This window comes from Bombus vosnesenskii, unplaced genomic scaffold (genome assembly GCF_011952255.1).
Source record: "Bombus vosnesenskii isolate JDL3184/JDL3185 unplaced genomic scaffold, Bvos_JDL3184-5_v1.1 scf7180000013340, whole genome shotgun sequence".
NCBI classification, from domain to species: Eukaryota; Metazoa; Arthropoda; class Insecta; order Hymenoptera; family Apidae; genus Bombus; species Bombus vosnesenskii.
This window is the reverse complement of record NW_022882977.1, coordinates 701,496-725,520: the sequence shown is the minus strand read 5'-3', so window position 1 is coordinate 725,520 and position 24,025 is coordinate 701,496. Positions and strand designations below refer to the sequence as shown.

Below are 24,025 nucleotides of genomic sequence, written 5' to 3'. Positions count from 1 at the left end.
CGTAAACGAATTCATCGACGCTGAACGAACATGTCGCTGTTTACCGAGCGAGTCTGCGTTCTATGTAATTTCAATGGGAAACTCAATGGAGAACATACCGATAATTGAGGATTATAAAATCGTTTGTGCATTGTCGTCGATAGCCGCGCGACAAATAAAGTACATACAACGTCCGTTTAACGGCAGTCCGTTCGAATCGAATATTGCGAAAAGCAATACGAACCACCATACTCGAAATAATAGCTGTTATCGACCGATCGGAGATTCGAATTGCAAATACGTTGCATTGCTAACGCTCGAATAACTGTCACGCGTAACGCTCGCGTCGCTTTTACAATTCCACTCTACTCTTTTCTCGTGCTTTGCATTATGCGTTCGAATGGTAAAAAGTTTGCCGTAAGATGAAACATCGTTCGGTTTAAAGATCCATTACGTTCCGTTTCGAATTCGGATATAAATAGCAGTGGACAATAATTCTCTTTCTTTCGCTACTCGCGCTCTCGCCTGCTTTAATCCAAAGCCAAACATTTATTTTCTTTGCAAGCAAACCATTTATCTCATATGGATGCTCTCATTCTTTGATACAAATACATTTGATAGATTAATCGGCTCGTGATAGGTTCGAAAATTTGTGAAATACGTAATAGACGAAGAAGCGCTGACAATTCGGCATCGTAACGATCTAATTTTAGCTATCTTTTCTGTTACATCACGCGCCTCTTTTAACGTTTAACGATGTTCGATTCTCATTCTATCGGCTATGTTTTTCTTTTCGGTTGCCGCCTCTGGTAACCTGTAATCGTTGCCAATGTCGATACACGCGTACACTCGCTCTTTTCGACCCCAAAAAATAATACATAACTAAATATATACGTAATATGTATTCTTAAATAAATTAGAAAATACGAAGAACAGTGAAGCGTTTAGTGATACTTCGATACGACACGTAGCATGTGATGGTTAAAATAAAATTATTGTCATGTATATACAGCCGAATAACACGTACAAGCAGGTGCCAGGTGATACGTTATGAAAAGATAAGAACAAAATATGAAGTAAAATTGTTTCATTTAAAACTCAGTTTGCGAGAAAATCGAGTTTGAAAATTTATCGTGTATACTCGAACTGGACAGGACTAAATACAATAATCGACAGGAGGTCGTTCTAGGTGTGAATATAAGTGGAATATTCGAAATAAAAATTGTTCTCAAGAAGCTTCGTTTCCGAGAAAAATAAATTTGAAAATTGATCCAAAAGTGTTCCAACTTTATTATCTTGGAAACGAAGAGGCGAACGAAAAAATTCTATTCTACGCTTTCGACCTATCTTTACACGTAGAACAAACTCCTGTCAAGTATTCAGTATACTTGACAAATTTTCAAACTCGATTTTCTCGAAGACTAAGCCTTAAATGAGAAAACTTGATCCCACGTTTCCCTCTTATTTCTTCACAAGGAATCGCCTCGTACCCGCTTGTGCGTGTTATTCTGTCCTCTATATATTCGAAAATAACAACTCTGCCTAAATTAAAAGCTTCCGAGTTACGAGTTGCAATTTCAAGCTTCGTCGAGTTCGAGATTTCTCACCGATGACCCGAGCTGATCCTCGAGAATCTGGATCGACCTTTACCTGTCGAAGTACCATCTTCGAAGCGTATTCGTGCGAAAATCAGAGAAAAATCAAAAGTACGGAAGCAAAGAGCGAAAGATGGTGCAGCGAAGCGGACTCCAAAAGATTGTCTTTTCAGCGTAGCTGGAGACCGACCCTTGGCTACGTACCTGGGGAGACACGGCTCTCCGGGTGCGTTTCACTGCTTTTCTCCTATCCACGGTTCGATGTGTAGACCTGCGCAGGAAGAACGCCAGCGCGTAGAACGGCCAATCTATCGGACCTGATACACGACCTCTTCGTGAATCACACGTAGCCGACTACACGACCCGACTAACACAAGGAATGACAGCGCGCGTCAACGGCGATGCTTACGGCGACAGCGACGAAACGCGCGGTTGACTCGCGAGTAGAAAGTACTGTTCTCCCCTTCCTCGGATAGTAAATATGCACTTGGGCAGATACTCGGGCCCATTCTACTTCACGGCTGAATCGACTACCTGTGACCAGTCTGCCGATTATTAGTCGCTCGTACAACGATCGAACATCGCTACACCTTTGTGTTTATGCACCGGCCACACAGTGACTCTCAGCACTCGCCAGTGGTTCTTACCTAAAGCTCGAAGGTTTAGCAATTCCGCTAATGGCTAGGTTCTAGTCTCTGGTCGGCAGATCGATGGTCGAAGGGAAAAGAAGCTTACGGAACAGGGTACGTAATAGCGTTTATGCCGCAGGATTAATTTTAATCGAGTTTCAGTTGCGACGAGGGACAGAATCAATCAATGTCGCGACGATCAGCGATGTTCGTTATTTTGCAATTCGACGATAAGAACGTGCAACCGTCTTGTATACGTATGAAAGGAAGTTGGCGTTTTTGCACGGGTTTGTCCCTCGCGATGATGATAGAGCAGGATCGTTTAGCAAACGGCCGATGAAAGGTGGTTGAAAGGCACGTGCAATTTAAACGGGCTGCCGCCTGTGTATACTTACACCGGCGTGTATTTGATTAATCGATGCGCTGCTTTCTACCGGCCAACTATTTCGCTGTACATGGAAAATGGTTCGCCTAAATGAAAACTGTACAAGAATGCAATATCTTAGCCTTTTTCGTTCAGGTTAACGTTAGTCGGTTGACGAAGGTTGCAGAGAAAGAGGATGTCCAAGGTGACATGGGTCTTGCCCATAATCTTAGTTTACCTTTCTTAGGCCTTGGCAAGAGCCGTAAGCAACAGTATAGCCAGCCGTGTTCTCGTTTCGAAGATAATTTTCACGAAGCCGTTTCTAAATGCACAACGGTCCACTCGCCTTTTACTTTTCGGCAAGCAGACTGCCCTTGAAACGCTGCCCGTCACGCTTTGGTAATTCTCGTTGAAGGATCGACGAGTCCTAGCTACAATGGAAATATACGCAGGCTTTGGGGCCACTGTAAACGTCAATAAACACGAGTCCACTAAATCTTGGCGATCCGGACTTTTAACAACCTGGCGTATTAAACGCGTTGCCTCGGCGGTGATTTACTACGCGATTTCCTATTTAACATTAGAACTACCGATAGTTAACACGAAGCTATTTCTGGTCAAATACCAGTCAAAATGACTGGTCTTTAAAAAATACGTAAAATAGAATATTTTTATATTTATCGATTTATCACTTTCTTACAGAAAGAATTCCACGTTACGTAGTACATTTTAATATTAATCCATCTGGAATTATGATCCCTAAAGGAGGGTTGACACATTTGTAAAATTGTAAAACCAGTCATTTTGTTTGGTGTGGTATTTCTAGTGTTGCGATTTAGCGATCGATTCGGAATCTTTCTGACGACTGATACGCAGTAAAATCGTAAAAACGTGTGGGAAGTTGTACAAACCGAGGAAACTGGTTAATTGGGGTTCGATAAACAGATTGCAGGACCCTTTTACATTTTGACAAGTACCAGTCATTTCGACTGGTATTGGTATAAGTAGTTTTGATATAAAATTATTTTAAATTTGAATGCATAAAGAACTAAATAAAATTCATTATATTATTCTTTTAGTTATCGTTGCAATTACAACATTGGGGGGAAAAATATGTCGGAGATGGAAGGAAAACTTCCCTTTGCAATTTTGAGGAAGCCTTCTAATGATTTAGCCTAGATTTTATCATAACTGTAATTAAGCAATTGTCATTTGTAATTGTTTGATATTTGTGAAAGCGAAAGTGGGTTCGAGGTGACAACTGGTCGCCGAACGTAGCCACGGTCACGGGATAAACGTTTTGCCTGACGAAGGTGTGGATCGGTTGTATCGTTCTCCCTAGAAATCACATAGAATTGTACTTTAGAGATGTCGATATAATGGGACACACGTTGTATTAGGAATCAAACTCCAGACAGAAACTGCCTAGCAACGGCGTTTGGATCTTTCTCGATGTTTCCAAAGAGTATACAACAAACTTTTGACAGAAATTGCCTAGCAACAACGATTGGAACCTTCTCGATGTTTCCAGCGAGCATATAACAAACAAATGCAGTCGTATAGCGAAAAAGATTTTCATCAGATATTCATTCGTGCGATCGCCTTGGAAAGTGATACATCGAGCAATTTACCGAGTGTCTCAGCAATCGTATTTTTGTATTTAAAATTATTCTACGCATAGTAAAGAGTTATCCCGTTGACCATGGATTCGTTTGAACCCCGGAACATTATTAATAGCGTAAATTAAATTCATTATTCATTATTCCTAAAACCTATCAATCGTTAATCTCATTATTCGTTAAATTCATTATTCGTAAAACATATTATTCGTTCCTCTTATTGTTCGTTAAACTTATTATTCTTTAATCTAATTATTAATTAAACTTATCGTTTGTTAATCTTATCATTTATTAAACTCATTATTCATAATATTTTGTAAAATCTTGTTTATTCGCGTAAATATATTCTCTGTTTTGTAAAACAATGGCTAATTCAAACGAAGAATCATTACGCGCCTTAAATCCTAATGATGACCCGACAAATATAACATGAAGTAGGAATTTAAAAATAATATTGTAAAACCAGTCATTTCGACTGGTATTGGTATAAGTAGTCTTGATACAAAATTATTTTTAATTTGAATACGTAAAGAACTAAATAAAATTCATTATATTATTCTTTTAGTTATCGTTGCAATTACATCATTGGGGGAAAAAATATAACATGAAGTAGAAATTTAAAAATAATATTGTAAAACCAGTCATTTCGACTGGTATTGGTATAAATAGTCTTGATACAAAATTATTTTTAATTTGAATACGTAAAGAACTAAATAAAATTCATTATATTATTCTTTTAGTTATCGTTGCAATTACATCATTGGGGGAAAAAATATAACATGAAGTAGAAATTTAAAAATAATATTGTAAAACCAGTCATTTCGACTGGTATTGGTATAAATAGTCTTGATACAAAATTATTTTTAATTTGAATACGTAAAGAACTAAATAAAATTCATTATATTATTCTTTTAGTTATCGTTGCAATTACATCATTGGGGGAAAAAATATAACATGAAGTAGAAATTTAAAAATAATATTGTAAAACCAGTCATTTCGACTGGTATTGGTATAAGTAGTCTTGATACAAAATTATTTTAAATTTGAATACGTAAAGAACTAAATAAAATTCATTACATCATTGCGGAAAAAATATAACACAAAGTAGGAATTTTAAAATAAAATTGTAGAACCAGTCAATTTGACTGGTGTGGTAGTTCTAGTGTTAACAGCTGCCTAGTGCGCACCTCCGATCTGTCCGATGTTCTACGAAATCCGATGCAAAACAAACAGCCGAAGAAAGAAGCAACAGCATTGGTAATAAAATATCTGGTGGATTGACAATGCAGACATTCCAGGAATGAACTCTTATTCCATTCGTAGTCTTTTGTTGTTCCACGCATGATAACGATCTGACAAGGAGGCGATGTAAATACCATAATTAAGCTGTGAATCAACGGAAACGGAAAAAAGCGTAATCGTTCGAAACGACGTGATTGTGCTGTACAAATATACCACAATCTTCGATGGGAAAACTAGGGTACGTTACTCGATAAAGTTCGTTCGATCGATTCAAAAACAACACGCGCGTTCCGATTTACAAAGGAAATTTATGCGCGCAAGAATACACGCTGTCGAGTTTTATTAATACATCTTACGTGACAAGCATTGGCACCTGATTATACTCTGGGTACACGCGACCATGTAAATCAAAACGTAAAGAAGAATTTGAAATCGGTTGAATAGGATAAAATTTCGATATACGCGCTTGTATCGCTCTTCATTTTCTCGAGTAGTAAGTTCGGCGAATAGATCCGCCGGCGAGATGATAATTACAAAAATAGAAATAACGAGAGCAAATGCCGATCGGTCAGTCCACTGAGACTGAGATTATCGCGAGAAGCCAAGCGCGACAATTTTTCCCCCCTGCGATTATTACGAAATTTGTACGATCGGCCGTGTATTATGATAATGATAGATACGCGTACGTAATATCGGCAGTGCAATAAATCCGCCCCGCTATCGGACAGATAAGCGCTCTCATTAAACGCACGGAAACTCCTATAATAACAGGATAAATCAAGTTCACACGTGGTAAAACATCGATCGTGCAAGAAATCAATCAATGTTTCACGAGTTTGAAACAACTCGATAACGCATTGATTTTTACCATACATTTCAAGTTCAGCTCTATCATTACGTTACGGTTACCGTGTCGTTTGATTACCATGTTTACATTTCCAATCACATCTCACGTATATAAAAAGATACACACTGCGAGGTAGGTCGTTTAATTTACAATTCAATCGAACGGACGCGATGCTTCTCGACCAAAACGAATTCCAAAGATTCGCTGCGATGATTCATTCGAACGAGATGTCGCGTGTTGACCCACTCGATTAAGCTCATTGAAAGCGAGTTCGTAACTCGTGACTACGGCCGACTACGCGAACCTATAAAACTCGAATCAAACAAATTATTGTCGATAATCATTCCCTTGACGCGAACGTTAGCTCCGCTCGTGCCTCGGTCGACAAATTGTCGAGAATCGTCGCGCCTCTTTCAACCGACTCCACCGGCTACTTAGCGACGGCAAACATTGCGGGACAGCTTACGGTATATGTGTACATACAAGTATGTACAACTACACAGCCGAAATCGGTTCTCGAACTCGCGTGATTTATCGCTGCGTTCCGAGCTAGCGAAATCGCATTGACCGTAGAAGCTTCTTCGTCTTTCCACTGAGATCCGATTGAATTTTTCGATTTCTGTAAACGATGGAAATCTAATTTGCAGAGAACAGATTGTCGTCGACGCTCGAAACGTATAGTCATTTTTCCATTGATGATTTCTGTTGAGATATGTATAATTTTTTGTGCTGGACTAGGTTAAATGCGTGGTAGAGATGCTTGTATGTGAATATCAGTGTGTGAAAGTATGTGTGTCCGCAGCGTCTCGAAAACAAAAGAATGTAAACTGTTCAGTCGAAAGAAAGTGCTGAGACGCGTGCAAGTGTGTATCGATGAATATATAAGGAATCGTTCATGAAATAAATATTTCATTATTTTAATATTAATCCTCAGTACAGATTTAGCGTTCCTATAACATTATTTCGGCTTCAAAGATCCACAATTCTCAACAATTTCGAGAATGCGCACGAAAATATGAATTTGCTGGCGTAAAGAGAGTAGGACGTCGCTAACCGAAAAGCGATCGGAACGTTCTATTAGCCGTAGTAACTAGGAGAAACTAACGAAATTTCCGGCAATCCGAAGATAATCGAAGTCGTTCGAAGCACGTCGATCGAATACTTCGTTTCGTTCGACGAGATTTGGTCGAAAGAGAAATTTGTATTTACGAACGCCGGCTGCCGTAAATTACTCGACGGTTTCAGGTTTCGCGTGCACGTTTGTATTATGGCCACGAATTCGGCGCTTCGCTGTAACTCAAACAAATTACGACGGATGTGTGTCAAAGAGTCGAGGACTCGACCGAATAAAATCATAATAGACATATGCGCAACAGTGCACCGCGTTCCGAATAACTTACACGGCATATCGAACGTTATGATTATTCTTTGCCGAACAACCACGATTATAGTTGGTTTAACGTTTCGAGAGAAACGAGGGCTGCCCTTATTGTCGTTAATAGATGTTAAACATAGTTCTGTTTTACATCTAACGAAAGCTTTTAAAAGCTTGCAGCAATCTAACATTCCTACGCTACTGCTTGGAAATTTCAATAGCACATCCTGCGCATAGACTTTTGTAAGGACATTCTTCGTTAATTATCTGGCTTACCCTTCCTTTGGCACAGGGAATCTCGGATTCATTGTCGAGAGCAGGTAGAGAACGCAATAAAAGACGGCGGCGGTAAAGCTGCCACCAGCCAATTTGCCCACAAAAACATACTTAATTGTACGATGGCGTTAGGCCACGTGTACTATTTTGTTTGTGCTCGTGCGACGGAAGTAATCGTCCACCGGTGACTTCTTGATTTTTATATAAACAAGAGACAAAGCGTCTGTGATTAAGCGTCATGCAATCGAGCAACGATTCGAACAATGTTTCTTGCCATTGCGAAAGTGCGAACCTTTAACGTTACTTTTTTAACTGCGAGTAACATTTACGCCAACGAATTTTTTCCCAAGGCCATTGGCCACATGGCCAATTTCACTGGCGGAGCATCGATCTAAATCTACCTTAACGCGCGTTCCGGGAATACCGAATGATTTGTCGCAATCGTTTCGTTGCGCGTATCGAATATTCGCCAATAAGCGTGTCATTTATTATTTTCCATTGCGCAGCATGCGAAATGAAAAGGGTACTTCATGGCAGTGGGAGAGATATATTTAGACTACCGATTATTCACTGCCTTTCCACGTGCATCAACCGTCGGGATAGAAAGGTCTCGACAATCGTAAAACTGGAAAACTGTATTTTAATGGACTCGCACACCTGTCGTAGCTAAACTTGTCTAGCGATTAAAGCTCCAAATATTTCAAATGTTTTTGAAGTCTATCAGTCTATGAAACTCGAATTTACCTTGTGTGCGAATTTTGTATTTTGTATCTGGAGTTGTGAATTTTTAATGTCGAGGAACTTTTGTGCTTGAAAATTGCCAAAATATCAGGCTGGGAACATTCACAAGAGACTGGAACATTGACATTTTATCGATGGTTACTTGGTAACTGCGATAAAGAAGGAAATTTCAAATATTTACAATTGCTTCTAGCAGTTGGACGATATATTTTTAGAATTACCATATTGCTAGAAAAAAACGAACATATGTGTGTCTAGATTAAAATGGCGCACAGTCTCTAAGTTGGATCGTTAGATCACAATAATGTTTGTATTATTTTGTTTAATATTTGTTTGTTATACTACTTCTGTTATGTAAATTCGATAAAAAAAGTTAGTCAGTATATTTGTCTAAATATCGTAAGTAGCTTGAATTCTAAGAGTAAAATGTAAAAATAGAAAGCAAGAAATACTTGATTATACGATTCGTTACGAGACCAGTATACATTTCGATGTTTTCGCGCAGTCGATGTAGTGTATCATATATAACTGGACGATTCAGCAAATAAAAGTCTTTCACACAGTATTTCGTCCATACAAAGTCGATTTAATGATCAATTTCAAATCCTCGTGTAAGATAAAACACGTAGATGGAATTGTTTAATATCGTAAGAATGCATTTTGTAACCTACGCGCGGATGAATGTTCAAGAAATTTCTAACAAACGTTAACGACGAATACGGGATAAAATTTAGGTTTGTAAGCATGGAATATATATATTATATATATATTATATATATATATTATATAATCGATTATATATATATATATATAATCGTCGATGTAATTACAGCGATGTAATCGTCGCTGTACAGGTTAGTTTTTCACAGCGCAGGTCATTTTATTCATAACTGTTTAGTCTAGATGTAAAAAAGTATAACGAACCAAACAACACATAGCCACATTCGATATACAGAATTGTAAACGTCGCAGAACGGGAAACGCCTGCCGTTTCAACGGTTAGCTTTAAAATACGTACATATTATTATGTAAATTTCAGTACAGTTACCGGCTCTGTCAACAATACGTTAAATCGACCATTCTGCTTATACTTTCTCGTATACATATTGCCATAGTAAATATGTAATTTGGTGTATCGTTTAATTATGTGCGTATGTTTTTATATGAAAGTGCATATGTTCGCGTGGAAAATGAAAAAAAAATGTAGCATAGAGATTGGATATAGCTGTAGTTATGCACATGTGCACGTCTACGTATATTACAGCGTCGGGTAGACATCAGCGCATGTCACGCTTCAAAGTTTGAAAAATAAGCAAAAGAGCGTCGTCTCTCGACGCTTTCCGACATAGCCTTTCGTAAAGAATATGTTTCATAAAGTGAACGCCACAAAAATCTGACTACGAACGCTCTCTCCTTTTTGGAAAGAAACAACGCGTACAACATCTGTATAACAGTCCTATAACCAACGGAATCAGAGATGCGACAATCAATGAAACCTCGGAAATTGTTAATCGTGCACCGGCATACACATGTTATGTATGTTCGTTCTTAACCGTATTTTCGACTAGTAATTTTAAGCAATTACACGATACGCTCTATAATACGAGATCCCAATCGACAGTTGCTAAAACTAAATAGGAAATGTTTCACAGTAATTAATGTCACCGTACAAATGCAACGAGGTTTATCAACAGACGAAGCGTCGTTAATGATAAAAACTAAAATGGCCACAGAATTAGTCAGTCACCAATACGTATTATCAAATGAGATAAAACAACATATTTTAATGAGATTTAAAAATTAGCGACGACGTTGCACGTGAACGGACGGCTGCCACCGAAACATCAATGGAATTTTCGGAATTTGAAGGAACCCTATATCCGAGAACATACATAATGATCGATCGGGAAAAGAAAAATCGAAATGTTTACATACCCTTGCTCGAGATCGATACACGTCGAGCCGTTCCTAGAGGTAGTGTGGCCGTCTGGCCTCGATCAAGAAAAAAAAACGGTTCGAACGGTTGTCGGTAATTTGCTCGATACTTCTAACCACTGGAACGTGGAGTCATTGTCTTTAGGCGACACCGCGTTGCTAGGAGAGCCAGTAGAGGCTGCGTGTAACAACTTTTTTCAACCGGCGCGCACACGTTTACCAAGCGACTGGTACAATGATCGTGTTCACGAAACCACCGTCACTGACAGACTGTTCGGAACTGCTCGGTTCGAGGCTCTCTGGACTGAAGTCGTTTACGACTTCCCTGGGGAAACGTTACTCGGTCTTTCTTCAACGCGACGACCGGTGGACGCGGCGAAACCAGAAGAGGGATAGAGAGAAAGAAAGGGAAAGAACGAAACGGAATCAAATTTGTACGCCAACCAATCGCAGCGCTCCGTTGTTTATCGCGCGAAAACCTTACAAGTTATGTAGTTTTAAACACTGCCATTCCTCCAGACTTTGTTACACGTGGTAATTCATACGATTCAGACTACATAGTCCAAATGTATATCTTAATCGATGAAACACCACATAATTATTAGGGGATCGTTATCCGTAATTTTATTTCTGATTTACATTCGTCAGATTTCAGTTTACCATGCGTATTATTTGTCCTTGTATGGATGGTTGAATGAATATGTAGTGGTAAATGTTATAGTTCAATCGTAAATACCGAAGCCATTCGGAAGAAACAATTTAAAACTTCGAGTCATTCAATATCATAGTCAAGCAATATAATTGATGTTCAACTTGGAAATATCGTAAATTGTACACGAAATGAAACCTAAGTGACGTTAAAATTATGTACAAATTATGTAAATGCATTTGAATTACATAGTCATAATGCTGTTTGATGCACTGTTAATCTATGATTTTATGTTAGTTTCATGCTCACTGAAATGTGCGTTTATCTATATGCAACTGAACAGGTTGGTATGCACTTACCTTTCGCTCGTTAACATTTAACTCGAGAAGTCGATTATCATTAAGACAATGGTACACGGTGTTTCGATTTAATTTACGAGGTGAGATATTTGCAAGGATTTTCTTCCAATGGGTGAAATTAATGTATAAATAACGCGATAACGTTGTTCTCGAAAAATTTATACAGATGCGCTATTATGTAAGGCGACAGGCGATTATGCATACGTTAGAGTGCAAAAGACATCGAAATAAAAAGCGTGCGAAAAAGTTTCACGTTGGTACGATTGATAACGAAAATGTAAATATATTCGTCATCGATAAAAACTTACTTAGGTAGTAAGATTTCAATTTTTACGTAAATACTTTTTATCTGGACAATTAAATTTAAATAAAATGTAAATAGAGAAAAAAACGGAACAAAAATATAACTTTCAAACGTAACAGAATAGGAGTTCCGCTAGAGAATAATACGCGACACTTTTTTAATGTTTATTCTATATAACGAGGAGAGTAATAGGGGCAGCGTAAAACAGTGCGGCTCGTTGCAAAAAAATGTACATTACGTTTATTGATGGTAGCTCGCGAAGCTCCTCGTGAATATCGAATGGGTTACAAAGAGGCGCTTGGTTTTAAAGGTTCGAGTAATTTACGATGCAACACGTGGTACGATACACGACCGATTGTGTTGTTTCATTGCTTCCTTTTGTTCCCTCCTTCTTTTCCTTCCTTTTTGCTCACTTGAAACAAGGAAAAAGTCCGCTACGGACCATAGAGAAATTGCTATGATGTTCCTATAATTCCTGTGCTTCGATTTCTCGCGTTTATCCCGTTTATTTTTTCTTCTCTTTTCTGTATTTTTTTTTTTATCAATCCTTCCGCGTCTCGATCGAAGAGACGAGAAGGAATGAAAACGGGCTGGTACTTGGTACGAGGGGTGGATACACGAAATATTAATATTCTCGTCCGACTGATATAGGCAAAATGCTACGGCTTGGTAAGGACAGCGACCGTTTATATTATTACTCTGTGTGGTAATATTTATATATATATATATAATATATATATACTTCAACGTACAAACTATATTGTACCTTAGTAACCTCTAAACGCAATGGGTACAAGGGTAGTATTTACACAGCCTAGGACCATTAAACCAGGGTCCAGGATTACGCGATACCGTTTCTCAGAGAGATCCTAAGGTTTCACAATCGATCGACCTATCTTTTTTTTTTTTTTTTTGTTCCGAATCGAACGTGATAATACGCGATCGTTAACGGCGTGACAAGTATCTTCACGTTTCTATCAACTAGTTATCAACATTTATACATAATACAATCGGGTTGCTCGCACGCACGCACTCTCAGCCCCACTCGTAGGATTGCGTAACGTTCCTTCTCTTTTCGTTCGATCCTTCGATGACCCCATTTGCATGGTCCGTGGATTCGTGTGTATACGCATATCAAACAAATCGGCGCGCGACTCTAGCGCGGTACATACTCGTCAATGAAAATACTTTCTCGATAATGAAACTTTCGTGAAAAAACTCTCAATCGCTCTTTTCCTCTCACTCAGTTATAGCTCGGTAGAAACACTCTGAAGATGTACAGATCTGTACAGATCGTTGAATGGACATTACACAGTAAACGAACGAACCAGTCAAAAGTGAGAATACGATTTCGGTTTGTACTTGAAAATTAGACGAACACATTTTCTAAACAGATAGGTTAACAGGAACGAAAAGCGAAAGTATAGCTTTACTGCTATGTAATAAATAAAAAGACGGGGTTCTTCTTTTTCTTCTTTTTTTTTTTGTGTGTGTGTGTTTTTAGTCAAACTCGATAAAAACTTCCTGACGCTGCACATTCCTACCGTGATCGGGGTGCACCGCTGTATTTCCGGATCTTTTACGCACGAAGAAACAGTTTCGTCGCGCGCATCCTCATCTTCGCAAACACAACGCACGCTTCTACGTAGCCTAACGTTCCGAGAAACTCGGCGTACAGCTACTATTTAAATAAAATACCGGTGAATTGATATACGATCCTGTAGAACGGCGACGCGCGATTCTTTATTATTATCATCGGTGTCTCTTCGTGCGTAAAAGCGCGAAAGGATGTAAGATGACATGGCACGATACCTTAATCATTAAAAGAGAGAGAGAGAAAAAAAAAGAAAAAGTAATAAAGAGAGGGTCTATAGAACCGTATTTAACACCCTTTACGCTTGAAACGTTTTACATTTTCCTACTGTTGTACGTATCCGATGATAGTCACTGTTTCGTTGCTACCAACACAAAACAGATGAAACGAACAAGAGCTCGTAATTCGATATTCTCGCGTACGTTGTATCGCAACGAACATAAACATTGTGTCCAATACGATTACAGCAACCGTGAGAAATGTAAGACGTATCGAAGAAAAGGAGCCTAACTCGTCTGTTTCTATACGTATTTACATTTTGGCGCCTGTAAATTGGCGCCCGGAATATGGGATAACTAATTATTATTATAACTTGCGAATTATGCATATCGCGTCAACGAGGTTATCGTCGATGATCGGAGTCGGTTCCCGATAGACTGGGCTTCTTCAATTACGAGGCTCGTATTTAACTCTACTACTTCGTATTTATTATAGACACGCCTTGTGCGATTACTTAGTCTACTCGTATTCATTTCACGTATAACGTAAATAGTTTACGTTCTTACACTTCAACGATTCAATATTCTGAATTAGATCAATATATACGAGTGTTATTGTTGCCGGGAGAAACATTGCGCAAAATATTGTTCCGTTCAAAAATAGGCCTTGATATTCTTTTCTTTCGCGTGAAATTTCATTTTTCTGTAGAAACCGCCAATATTGTTAGCGTAGGTTATATCTCTGTTGTAAACATAACCAAATTGTGGAACAGGTTGCATCGCACTACCTACGTTCTTACAGTGCGCGATACAAGAGAAAATTACAATATGTAAAGCGAAGATAATACGCGCGTCTATTTTCGTACGAAGTTTAATACGAGTCTTCTAACGACGCAAAGAAAAAAGATGAAATTGACAAGTCCGCTTCGTTTAAATTGCAACACGTTTCTGGCAAGAGCCGATGCACGGTACCTCGAGGGTCGGTGCACGCCTCATAGTCGTATGCCATTATATTAAAATAAGAATATAAAATTATAAAACTATCAACAAATGTACACATCGATAGAAAACATCTCAAAAATAATAAAACTCCAATAAGAGGAGAAAGGACGCGATCGACCTTCGGGTTTTAATCGTAATTCTTCCCATCTACTTCTTTGCTTTTTTCTCTACTTCTCCGCAATGTTTGAGCAAAATGGCGTAGACAGTATACGTACATACATGCATGAGTAGATCTCTGCGCTTGCAAATAATTATCGATAGGCCAACAATGATCTATACGTTGCCAATATCTCGCTCGTTGTCATTTGAACCTGTTATGGAAATTGATACAATTTTCCAAGTAATCGAACTTTCAGTTATGACGCTCGATTGAAACTCTGGTCGGTTAACAAATAAAACTAAACGTAAATTTAATCGAATGTAAGAATAAGAAAGAAAATAAGTGATTTTAACCCGAAAGTCGATTATTGTCGTAGCGTTGTTGATATACGTAGATTGAGCTTTGATCAAAAAGACCAATTTCACGAAAAGAACGCATTTGTGCATAAAAAGGTAAGAAGAAAAGGAGAGGAAAGTTGGCGTATATTTAAATTTTTGGCGTATACGTTGACCGATATTTATAGTTCGAGGGTAACTTTTCCATATCGGCTAGAGAGATAAAAACTGCAGGGTCAGACGCATCGGCGCTACTTATTTCGACTACTTTCTTGCTTGAATTCTTTGTGCTATCATATTCCTTGTCTTCCTTTTTAAATGTCATCCAAAAAGAGTTGTTCTAAATAGCTTCTTCTTTTTTTTATATCATATCATTTGTCATAAATGATGTAAAACCCTGAGATGCAAATTTGCGTTAACGTCGTTTTAGTCTTTCTTTTTTATGGAAAAATTGTCTAAGTGATTCGGCTGATTTTCAAAGTGTACCCTCTCAGCACGCAATAAATCATTTTCATTCAAACTTTACAAACTTAAGAATACATATACACTACTTTGTGTTCATTGTTTTCGTCGAAATTGGAAGAGAGTAAACTTTCAATGGACGTGAGTATAAAAAAAGTACACTTTCAGAACATATGTAACACCGTATTCAGGGTTTACTGCGTGCTGTGAAATATAATATAAATACTTTAACGTATAAAAAGAGCGATGTTGTGCGCAACGCAGCTAAATGTAACGAAACCTTTATCGAATTGAAGTTACGACCACTCGGCCATGTCTCCAAATCGATTCATCTAAAAATCGTTGTAAGACACCAACAACGTAGAAACTTCCCCGAACGAAAATTAGATAGTCAGAGCGATAGCGAACTATGTATATATGCCTTTCCAGCAACGATATATTAGAAAAAATGTAGACAGTTAAAACTTTTTACGTTACAATAGTGTGATTACGTTAGCTAACCGTTACTTTATGTAGTAAAAAATTGTCAAGCTACACGAGTCTACGATAAAGTGTATCAAATTCTTTTACTTTTTCTAATAGACATCAGATAATTGTATATACCTGTACCTAGTTCGCGGAACAATCGTCCATTTTTTTTTAATGAAGTGCGATTTCTCAATGAAACTCACTCGTTAAAGTTACATCTTCGTTAAAATAACTTCTTCCATTTTCCTCTTATAAAAAAGCTCACTACCGTTCTGATGTCGTTGATAAATAATGACTGGTACTATTCGTCACTTTAATATTCAGGTAATACAATGTATAAAAGCATAATTTTAGCAAAAACAGCTGAGTCATGTCTGAGCTGTATATACTTGTCCGTGGCAGTCTCAAGTTCGAAGATGTTCAAGATTAATTTTGCATTTTTGCTTCTTCGCTGCGAGTTGAGAATCGTTGATGCTATACGAATGGTTACGTAAATCTCCTTAACTCTGTAAGCATTCATAATGCTTTCAGCATATCCTTCGACATTCTTCATCGTTTTAAGTAGAATTCTCGGTCGACTACTTTTTATAAAGTAATCGTTTGTCGACATTTCCTGTCTACAGCGGTTCTTTTATATTCTTCCTGTTTCTCCTTCTCTCCTAACGAGCGTTCACACTTGCTACTCACAACGCAGAAAGTAATGCTTCCTCTCATAAGTAATAAGTATCGATAACCAAGCGGTTGGAAATTTCAAAGTGTGACGAACTTTCTTACTCCTTTTAATACATCGACGAGATAAAAAATTTGAATACACACGTTATTCTTTCAAACGAAGGATATAAATTGTTTAGGGACGATGTTCGCTTTAAAAATACGTCGAGTCCTCGCAATATATTCCAACTTCTCCGTAGAGAGATCACCTCCTTTAACAAAGGACAAAAATTTGAAATGCAGTTCGCGACTTTGAGTCGAGAATACCTATGCGTCGGCATGGTAGTAAGGACATGACTGGAAAGTACGATACCAGTCTCTTGTTGTTCGTTATGTAATGCATTTTCTGCGTTCTCTGATATCGCTCACATGTTATACGCTACGTAAATCGGATCGAGCTGGTCCGCTAGGAAACCATCACGCAAGTGCATTCGTTGCTTCTCGCCACGCGAATTTATTGGAACTACTCCGGGATCTACTACGACTACCACACCGACTACCAGATGGTGTTCTTCTAGTACAGCGCTGGTAACTAACGCCACGAGATCTAAAGCTTCGCTTTCACTTCCGTCGAGTTCCACCACTACTACTAGGAGGTTGGTCCATGTGAATACGGCACTGTGAATCGTACAAATAATTTTTATCACAACCGAAAAGAGAACTATGTTTGAAAATGTGATGTCCATTTTCACATTGTTATTCTGCTTACCATTCTGCTATCTTCTTGTGACACCTCATTACGCTGTTTTCGATATCGATCGGGTGATATCGCATTCCTCTAAGTAAAATGGCTTCGTCGAGGGCGCCAACCACGAACACAGCATCGTGTAACTCAGAATCACCAGGAACCAGATCCGCCTCGGTAGATGTGTCACCGGGAATGTCACTGATAACCGACTGTTGAACGCTTTCGGTACGTCTTAGGAAACCGAGATAACCAGTTCTGGCGTAAACTTCATTCGTGTTTCCTGTTACGAGGCGAGCATTAAAATGATCCGCGTAGTCGCTCTCGTCGCCATATATCGTGAAATAGCCACTGGCATTGTGAGCAGACTGCACCCAAATTTCGCCTAAATGAGAATCTCCGCATTGACCTTTCGTTTCTGGATTGGCAATGATTACTTTCACTCCTGGTAATAATTTGCCTGATTCCATCAGGCACAAAGAGTGCGGACTACCTCTTTCAACCAGGGATACTCGGTCGTTGCGCAATGCGCGGAGATCAACGTATACCGTAGAAGGTTCTGGGCTCGATGCACCCTGCGTGTCAATCGTATTATTTAACATCGAGTAACAAAAACCTTAGGGAAATGTTAAATAATCTTTGGAAATTTGGAAGCGATCGAACCTGTAAGCAAATAGCGGTGTTTACTCTACATCCGAACGAGGTCGAGACCGCACGGGGACTCAGACCCAAAGCGGAGAAGAGTTTACTGAAGCTCGTAGTAAGTGCGATTCGCGGTCTTTCTTCAGCGACAACGACGCACGTTCTAACACAGGCCAAACTAACGCCTCTCGCTTTCAGAGCATGAACAGAAGAACCGAGACCTTTCGTGCACAATTCCATCACACCGTAAGAACAGAATGTATCTCTTACTCTGGATTGACTAACTGCCGACAGCCACAATGCCGGATTAGCTTCCACCTACAAACAAGAATATTAAAAGCTTCTTTTTCGTTCCCACGTTTACGATATGGAAACGAACCTCCGACGGTGGTATAAGTATGGAATGATGACCGCTGTATATACTGCTCAGACACCAAAGAGCGAATCCTAATCCAGAGTAGGGATCCAAGCATAGAGCGATGTGTCTAGATGGATACAATTCGCAGGCAAGTTTCATGGCACGACAAAGAGACGTCACCGCTGCGTGGGACATTTTAATTCCTGCGAGCATCCCCGTCGTCGAGACGCTGAAGTCCAAATAAGCCAGCATCTCCGCTGTGGGCGCTCGGTACATAACAGGTAGCTTCTTCTTTGGCATGTCGTCCATATCGAGAATCGTCGGCCAACTCTTAATGTCGACAACATTATTCGCTTCCTGTACAATAGCAAGGAAAATAGCCAGATTAATCATTCGTGAGATAGATTTTAACACTTTAACCGCTTTAGTAGAAATCCAAGGATAACTCAGGAAGATATTTGTCGAGCAACGGGGGGTAGAACGTAAAAGTTAATCGTCATGACCCGTTCAAGCTGAGCAGTTAAAGGGTTAAACACAAGATACTGATCGTGTTACGTAGAGTACATTAGAATCATAACGTATCGATGTACCTTTGTTTTCAACAGTTTCAGGATATTTTGATTCGTGAGCACGAGCACAGACTTACTGACGTCCACGATCATGCGAACGGTTGGTAAAGTGGTTTGGAGGTTTTGCGGGTGAGGTGGCCTAATCGTAACTGGCACGGCGCCAACATACAGGCAACCATAAAACGCGCATATCAAGTCAGTACCAGGAGGAAATATTAATGCCACGTGATCTCCGGTATTGATTCTTCCACGATCTAACAACAGATTGCCGATCCGTTCGGCTTTCTTGTGCAACTGAGAGCATGACAAGGAAGTTGCTACGGCTCCTTTTGCATTCAGCGACGTGAAAATAACATGGTCGGAGGTACTGACAGCACGCCATCGAAGTATTTCCGAAATAAATTGATACTGCAAATCAATAATATTAGAATGCAAATGGCAAAACGAGGATATAAAGTTAAATAAACGGAGAAATTTTAGTAACAATTATCTTTGAAAAGAAGAAACAATTTCTAGCAAAGACGAACCTTTTTAGCATTATCACTATCCTCGTCTAGGACACCCATGTCTCGTCCTTGGGCCGAAGCTAGTCTATTACCCTGAACAATGTTGCCCACCATGACACTGGCCGGACCAACGTCTGCAACAGAATCCCCCGCTACACGCCCCCGCACCATTCCGTTAGTAAACCAACACAAACACTCAACCCAATAATGAGTAGCTCACACACTCTCCCCTGACTGAGGCCGGAAAATCAAAGCTAGGTACGTGAACTGGTTCGTTATTGTCGAAAGGTGATTTACGCGCGTCCTTTATATCGACGTGCTCTGAGCATTCCATGGACTGTACATACTTATCAAACAAAAATCAATTCGGTGTTTCTCGGAAACGTGAACGTCTGGTGAGGTAGCGATGTGAAATTACAGGAAAGCATCGTGTAAAAAAGAAAAAAAAACATGGATGCAACCGATCGAAGGTAAAAAGGCAGCATTTTCTTTTCCTGCACGCGTGAAAGTTCAGAGTACTTGTATATACAGAGAATATCAAGAGGAATCTCACATCGCTAGAAACAATTCGTCTATAGGCTTGGACTACTACTAGGGTGTTCGGAACTCAGCCAAAAGAAAGAAGGGCAAAAATAATAGAATAACATGCTAAGCATTAAATATTTTTAGTGTTGGGTGGGTTAACAATACATGATATGTAGCAAGAGACAGTTATATACTTTGTACATTTGTGCTAAGTTATTGAAGCCTACTGATAACTTTGTAAGAAAGCGTAAGTGTTACGTTCCTTCACGTTAATGAGAATTTTTGAACAGAGCGATATTGTGACCGCGAATTAATTATAAAAGAACTGCTCATTCATTCTCCCAATTAATCATTCTCGTGTACATTTAAGCGAAACGATCCGACAAATTGGTAAACCTTCTATCAATACAGCATCGTTGTGCGCCGTTAAATGTTCAGCCTATCGAACCTTGTACCAATTTCTTGGGTCTTCGCTTAAATTATAATAGGCAAAGAAAAAACGAAGTAATGTTACAACAAAAAAGAACGTATATACGTCTTTGTACTTGCTGACATTCATGTAATTCATCGAAGGTCCGTAATTTTAATTGACACCTGGTTCGGGGATAGTACTCACAGGTGAATGTGCAATCTCTTACCTGAATGGACTTCGCGTGGTTTGGGTAGATTGGTAACACAAGTGTGCGGACAAAGAAGAACATTAGCCGGGTGTAGAGTACCCTCTAGGAAACGTCGTTTCGTTTCCGACAAGTGAATACCGCCCAGCGGTGTTTTCGGAAGGTAATTTGGCGGAACCAACGCCAGACAATATATTCCAACAGCGTGAATGGAATCTACCGCTTGAAGTACCCGGGACATCCATTGGAAACTCTGAGGAAATAAACGTCGTACAGATGTGTATCGTACATGTAGAATTCGCGTCGTGCGAATAACGATTCGAGAGTATCGTTAAAAACGTACTTCCTCTTCGCTGCAGTCGGGTCTTTGTTCTGCAACGACGCATATTCGCTCGTCCCTGAGGACGCGTACGCTGAAAACGGCTATTCTTCCACGATAAATGAACTTCATGGGTTCAACGGCTAACACAGTAGCAATGATATCGTCGGCGTTATGTTTCCTTCCCGTGACCGTCATAAGACCATCGCGCGAACCGCAAACGAACACAAGACCACCAGGACCCAGAAAACCCAATAGACCAGAACGGGTGTATTCTACGTCACCCAGCGGACTTCCATCGGCTTGAAGCGGGGAGACTTTAAACGTATTATTCGTCAGTCCCTGTAGTCCCCAATATTGGTTTCCAGTTGCCGAACTATGCACGCAGATCTCGCCTACTTCGTCGGTTTTGCAGATGAACGGTTGTCCTTCCATCTTGATCACAACAACGATACCTAAAGAAAAGCAACGTTTCCAATTTCGTTCTCTACGAATCGCTTAAAGTAGAACGGTTTGGCAATGTTGGCATAGAAACATACTTCCGGGCATCACTTGGCCGCAATCTTGAAGAGTCAAGGAAGTGAGAGAATTCTCTTGATCGACTCTGACAACGCCGTAACTCAGACCAGACATAGAGAGCACGCCTCGTCCAGTGGCGTTTACTCCAGCACGGCCTGGTCTTCTCACCGATACGGTGAGAGCTTCGCTGGAGGACGCGCACGGACACACGGCATCAGGCCGTAGACCTTTAGATTGGAATACCGAAAGGAATTGGTCGCAGGAAGAAAGTGACCAGGGATTGGCACCGTCCGCGACCAACAACAATCTCAGTGACGACAAGGAAATGTCCTTGTGATCTTTCGTGGCAAGAAGACCCCAGTGGAGGTCTCGCGATTTCACCACAGCCACGCTGGCACGATGCTTGGTGATCATTTGCATCCAGCTCGCGGGATTTACTTTCATCAGAGCGTACGGAATAAAGATCACGTGCATCCCGTTTAGAACGCTGGTGAGGGTGCTGTGCCACAGGCCAACCTCTCGTTTGAAGTCTAAAACGCAGACGGCGTTCTCTCCCTCCGTGTAGCCGCAGGCTTGCGTCAGAGCTCGACAATGTGCCAGCATCGCCGATCTCGTCACCGTCACTCCCATCACCGACCCGTCCTTGTCCGTCGTGTACTCAATGTACGCCGGAGTGTCGTCGGTTAATCGCGGCGGTGGCAGCCAATCTTTCGGCGTTTTGCCCAGATGTTCCGTAACGAACCAGTGAAGCTTTGGCCAGCCTTTGAATGCCACTACCTCGCCAGCCGCCGTTTTTGGCAGACCTTTCAGACAAGCTTCGCTGGTTAATGCCACCTAGAAACCATTTTCGATATACTTGGAGAGGAAATTCGGTAGAAATAGCAGAGCGAGATTGTTACTTTGCTCGTTGATTCACCTGAATTCCACAGCTGCCCAAAAGAAAACCAATCTGCTGGGAGCCTGCGTCTCGACGCGTCAAAGGGACTTCGATCGGCACAGGCACAATGCCGGCTTGAAGACAACCGTAAAATGCGCACATGAAGCTAATGGGGTCGTTGTTTGGGTAAACCAGAGCGATCCGATCGCCAGGTTTCAAACAACAATCCCCGCCGCGACTTAGAGCCTTGTTCAACAGCGTGTAGGCTATTTTATGAGAACGACTCAGAAGCTTTCCATAGGTGAGCGTTACGCAAAGCTTGCCGTTTGGATCGAGAACTGTCGCCACTGGCGCCTTATACGATGCCGAGCCATACCTGTGAAATTTACAAAAATGTACGTTTTCTTCAAAACTCTCCATCGTCGAATACTCTATGACCCAAGAAGAAGCAAAAGAAACAAACACAACAAAATTACAACCCTCGTCCGACCTGCTTACCTTTGTATGGCGGCCTCGAGCGACCTGGGCAATCCCGCGGCGACCGACAGTGGCTCGCCAACGGCGGAGGTCATAGAGCCGCCTTCCGGTTTCGGAGCGTTCGGATCTTTGGGATTGGCGGCGATTTCCAGCTCGATGTCATCGTCCTCGTAGAATTCAGGCAACGGTCGTCGTTTCGGTCGTTTCAAAGTATTCAACAACTGTTGAATCTTAGCGGATACTTTCCAGCGGCCGGTAGTGCCGGTGTTGTTCTGATCCTCGACCACGTGATAACGATTCACTCGATCAGCGCCAGGTCGCCTGGTCGACTGCTGTGCAGCCGGAGTGTTGCTGGTGTGCGTCACGTCCGGCGGCTGGATGTTGCAGTACGCGTGAGGCGTGTATTCCGCGATATCTGTGATGTCCGCGCAAGGAGGTCTCCTAGCCGGTGGTCTCGGAGGCGGAGGCGTGTCTCGCGCCGAACCGGTGCTGCTGGTATCCGACAGTCCTGTGCCTAAAATTCCCCCATGCAATCACTCCGACAGCCATGAGAATCACCTCTTCGTCGTTATTTCTCGATGGTACTAAACTGCTGTACCACGAGTCGCTTGTCTCGAGTATCTCGAGTATCACAACGGATTTGCATTAACCGTACGGAACGCAAGCGCTGCGTTCAATTAAAAAGTCGCATAACCTGTTCCATCGTTTGCCGCGTGCAAATAGGTAAACGATCGAGCTAGCTATACAGTGAGCAAGATGAAGGGAATTTATCGTAGCGATAGAAGGAGACAAGCGAAGGAAGACAATAACGATATCTGAGGATATATACCCGTTGGACCACCAGCACCAGGACTCTCTTCGGTGACGACGCTGTCCTCGTCGCTACTCGACTCCCCGCTGTCGCGACGCTCTCGGTCGGGACTCCTAGCCATCACGGAGGTTCTTTTCGATGGCATCGGCAACGACGGCTTCGGACGACCCTGCATCGCTGCCAAAGCTTGTTGCACCGCCTCCTGGCGCACCTCTGGGCATTCAGAGTCGATTAATCAACCGAACGAGCTCGCGAACTTTTCATAACGCATCGGCATTAGCTGCTATAATAAAGAAGACACGCGAAAAAATCTTGC

General features: G+C 40.8%; 2 protein-coding genes across 11 annotated transcripts in view; both read right to left on the bottom strand.

Annotated features, from left to right (window-relative positions):
- Positions 1 to 10,925, bottom strand: part of LOC117236241 (band 3 anion transport protein) — a 45,759-nt gene extending 34,834 nt beyond the window's left edge. The window contains exon 1 of the mRNA XM_033499020.1: positions 10,603 to 10,925. The gene's annotated coding sequence lies outside the window, so the exon portion shown is untranslated. The remainder of the gene's footprint in view (positions 1 to 10,602) is intronic.
- Positions 10,926 to 12,131: 1,206 nt separating this feature from the next.
- LOC117236238 (disco-interacting protein 2) overlaps positions 12,132 to 24,025 on the bottom strand; it is a 41,245-nt gene continuing 29,351 nt past the window's right edge. For 8 of the 10 annotated variants that reach the window (XM_033499011.1, XM_033499013.1, XM_033499014.1 and 5 more), the window contains 12 exons: positions 23,728 to 23,922; positions 22,920 to 23,412; positions 22,461 to 22,797; positions 21,565 to 22,378; positions 21,050 to 21,480; positions 20,728 to 20,959; positions 19,586 to 19,716; positions 19,080 to 19,466; positions 18,511 to 18,846; positions 18,153 to 18,449; positions 17,514 to 18,064; positions 12,132 to 17,422 (listed from right to left, as the gene is read on the bottom strand). In XM_033499011.1, coding sequence (XP_033354902.1) covers positions 17,170 to 17,422; positions 17,514 to 18,064; positions 18,153 to 18,449; positions 18,511 to 18,846; positions 19,080 to 19,466; positions 19,586 to 19,716; positions 20,728 to 20,959; positions 21,050 to 21,480; positions 21,565 to 22,378; positions 22,461 to 22,797; positions 22,920 to 23,412; positions 23,728 to 23,922 — 4,457 coding nt within the window. In that variant the 3' untranslated portion in view covers positions 12,132 to 17,169. The remainder of the gene's footprint in view (positions 17,423 to 17,513; positions 18,065 to 18,152; positions 18,450 to 18,510; positions 18,847 to 19,079; positions 19,467 to 19,585; positions 19,717 to 20,727; positions 20,960 to 21,049; positions 21,481 to 21,564; positions 22,379 to 22,460; positions 22,798 to 22,919; positions 23,413 to 23,727; positions 23,923 to 24,025) is intronic. The other 2 variants (XM_033499016.1, XM_033499007.1) reach the window with 1 other exon arrangement.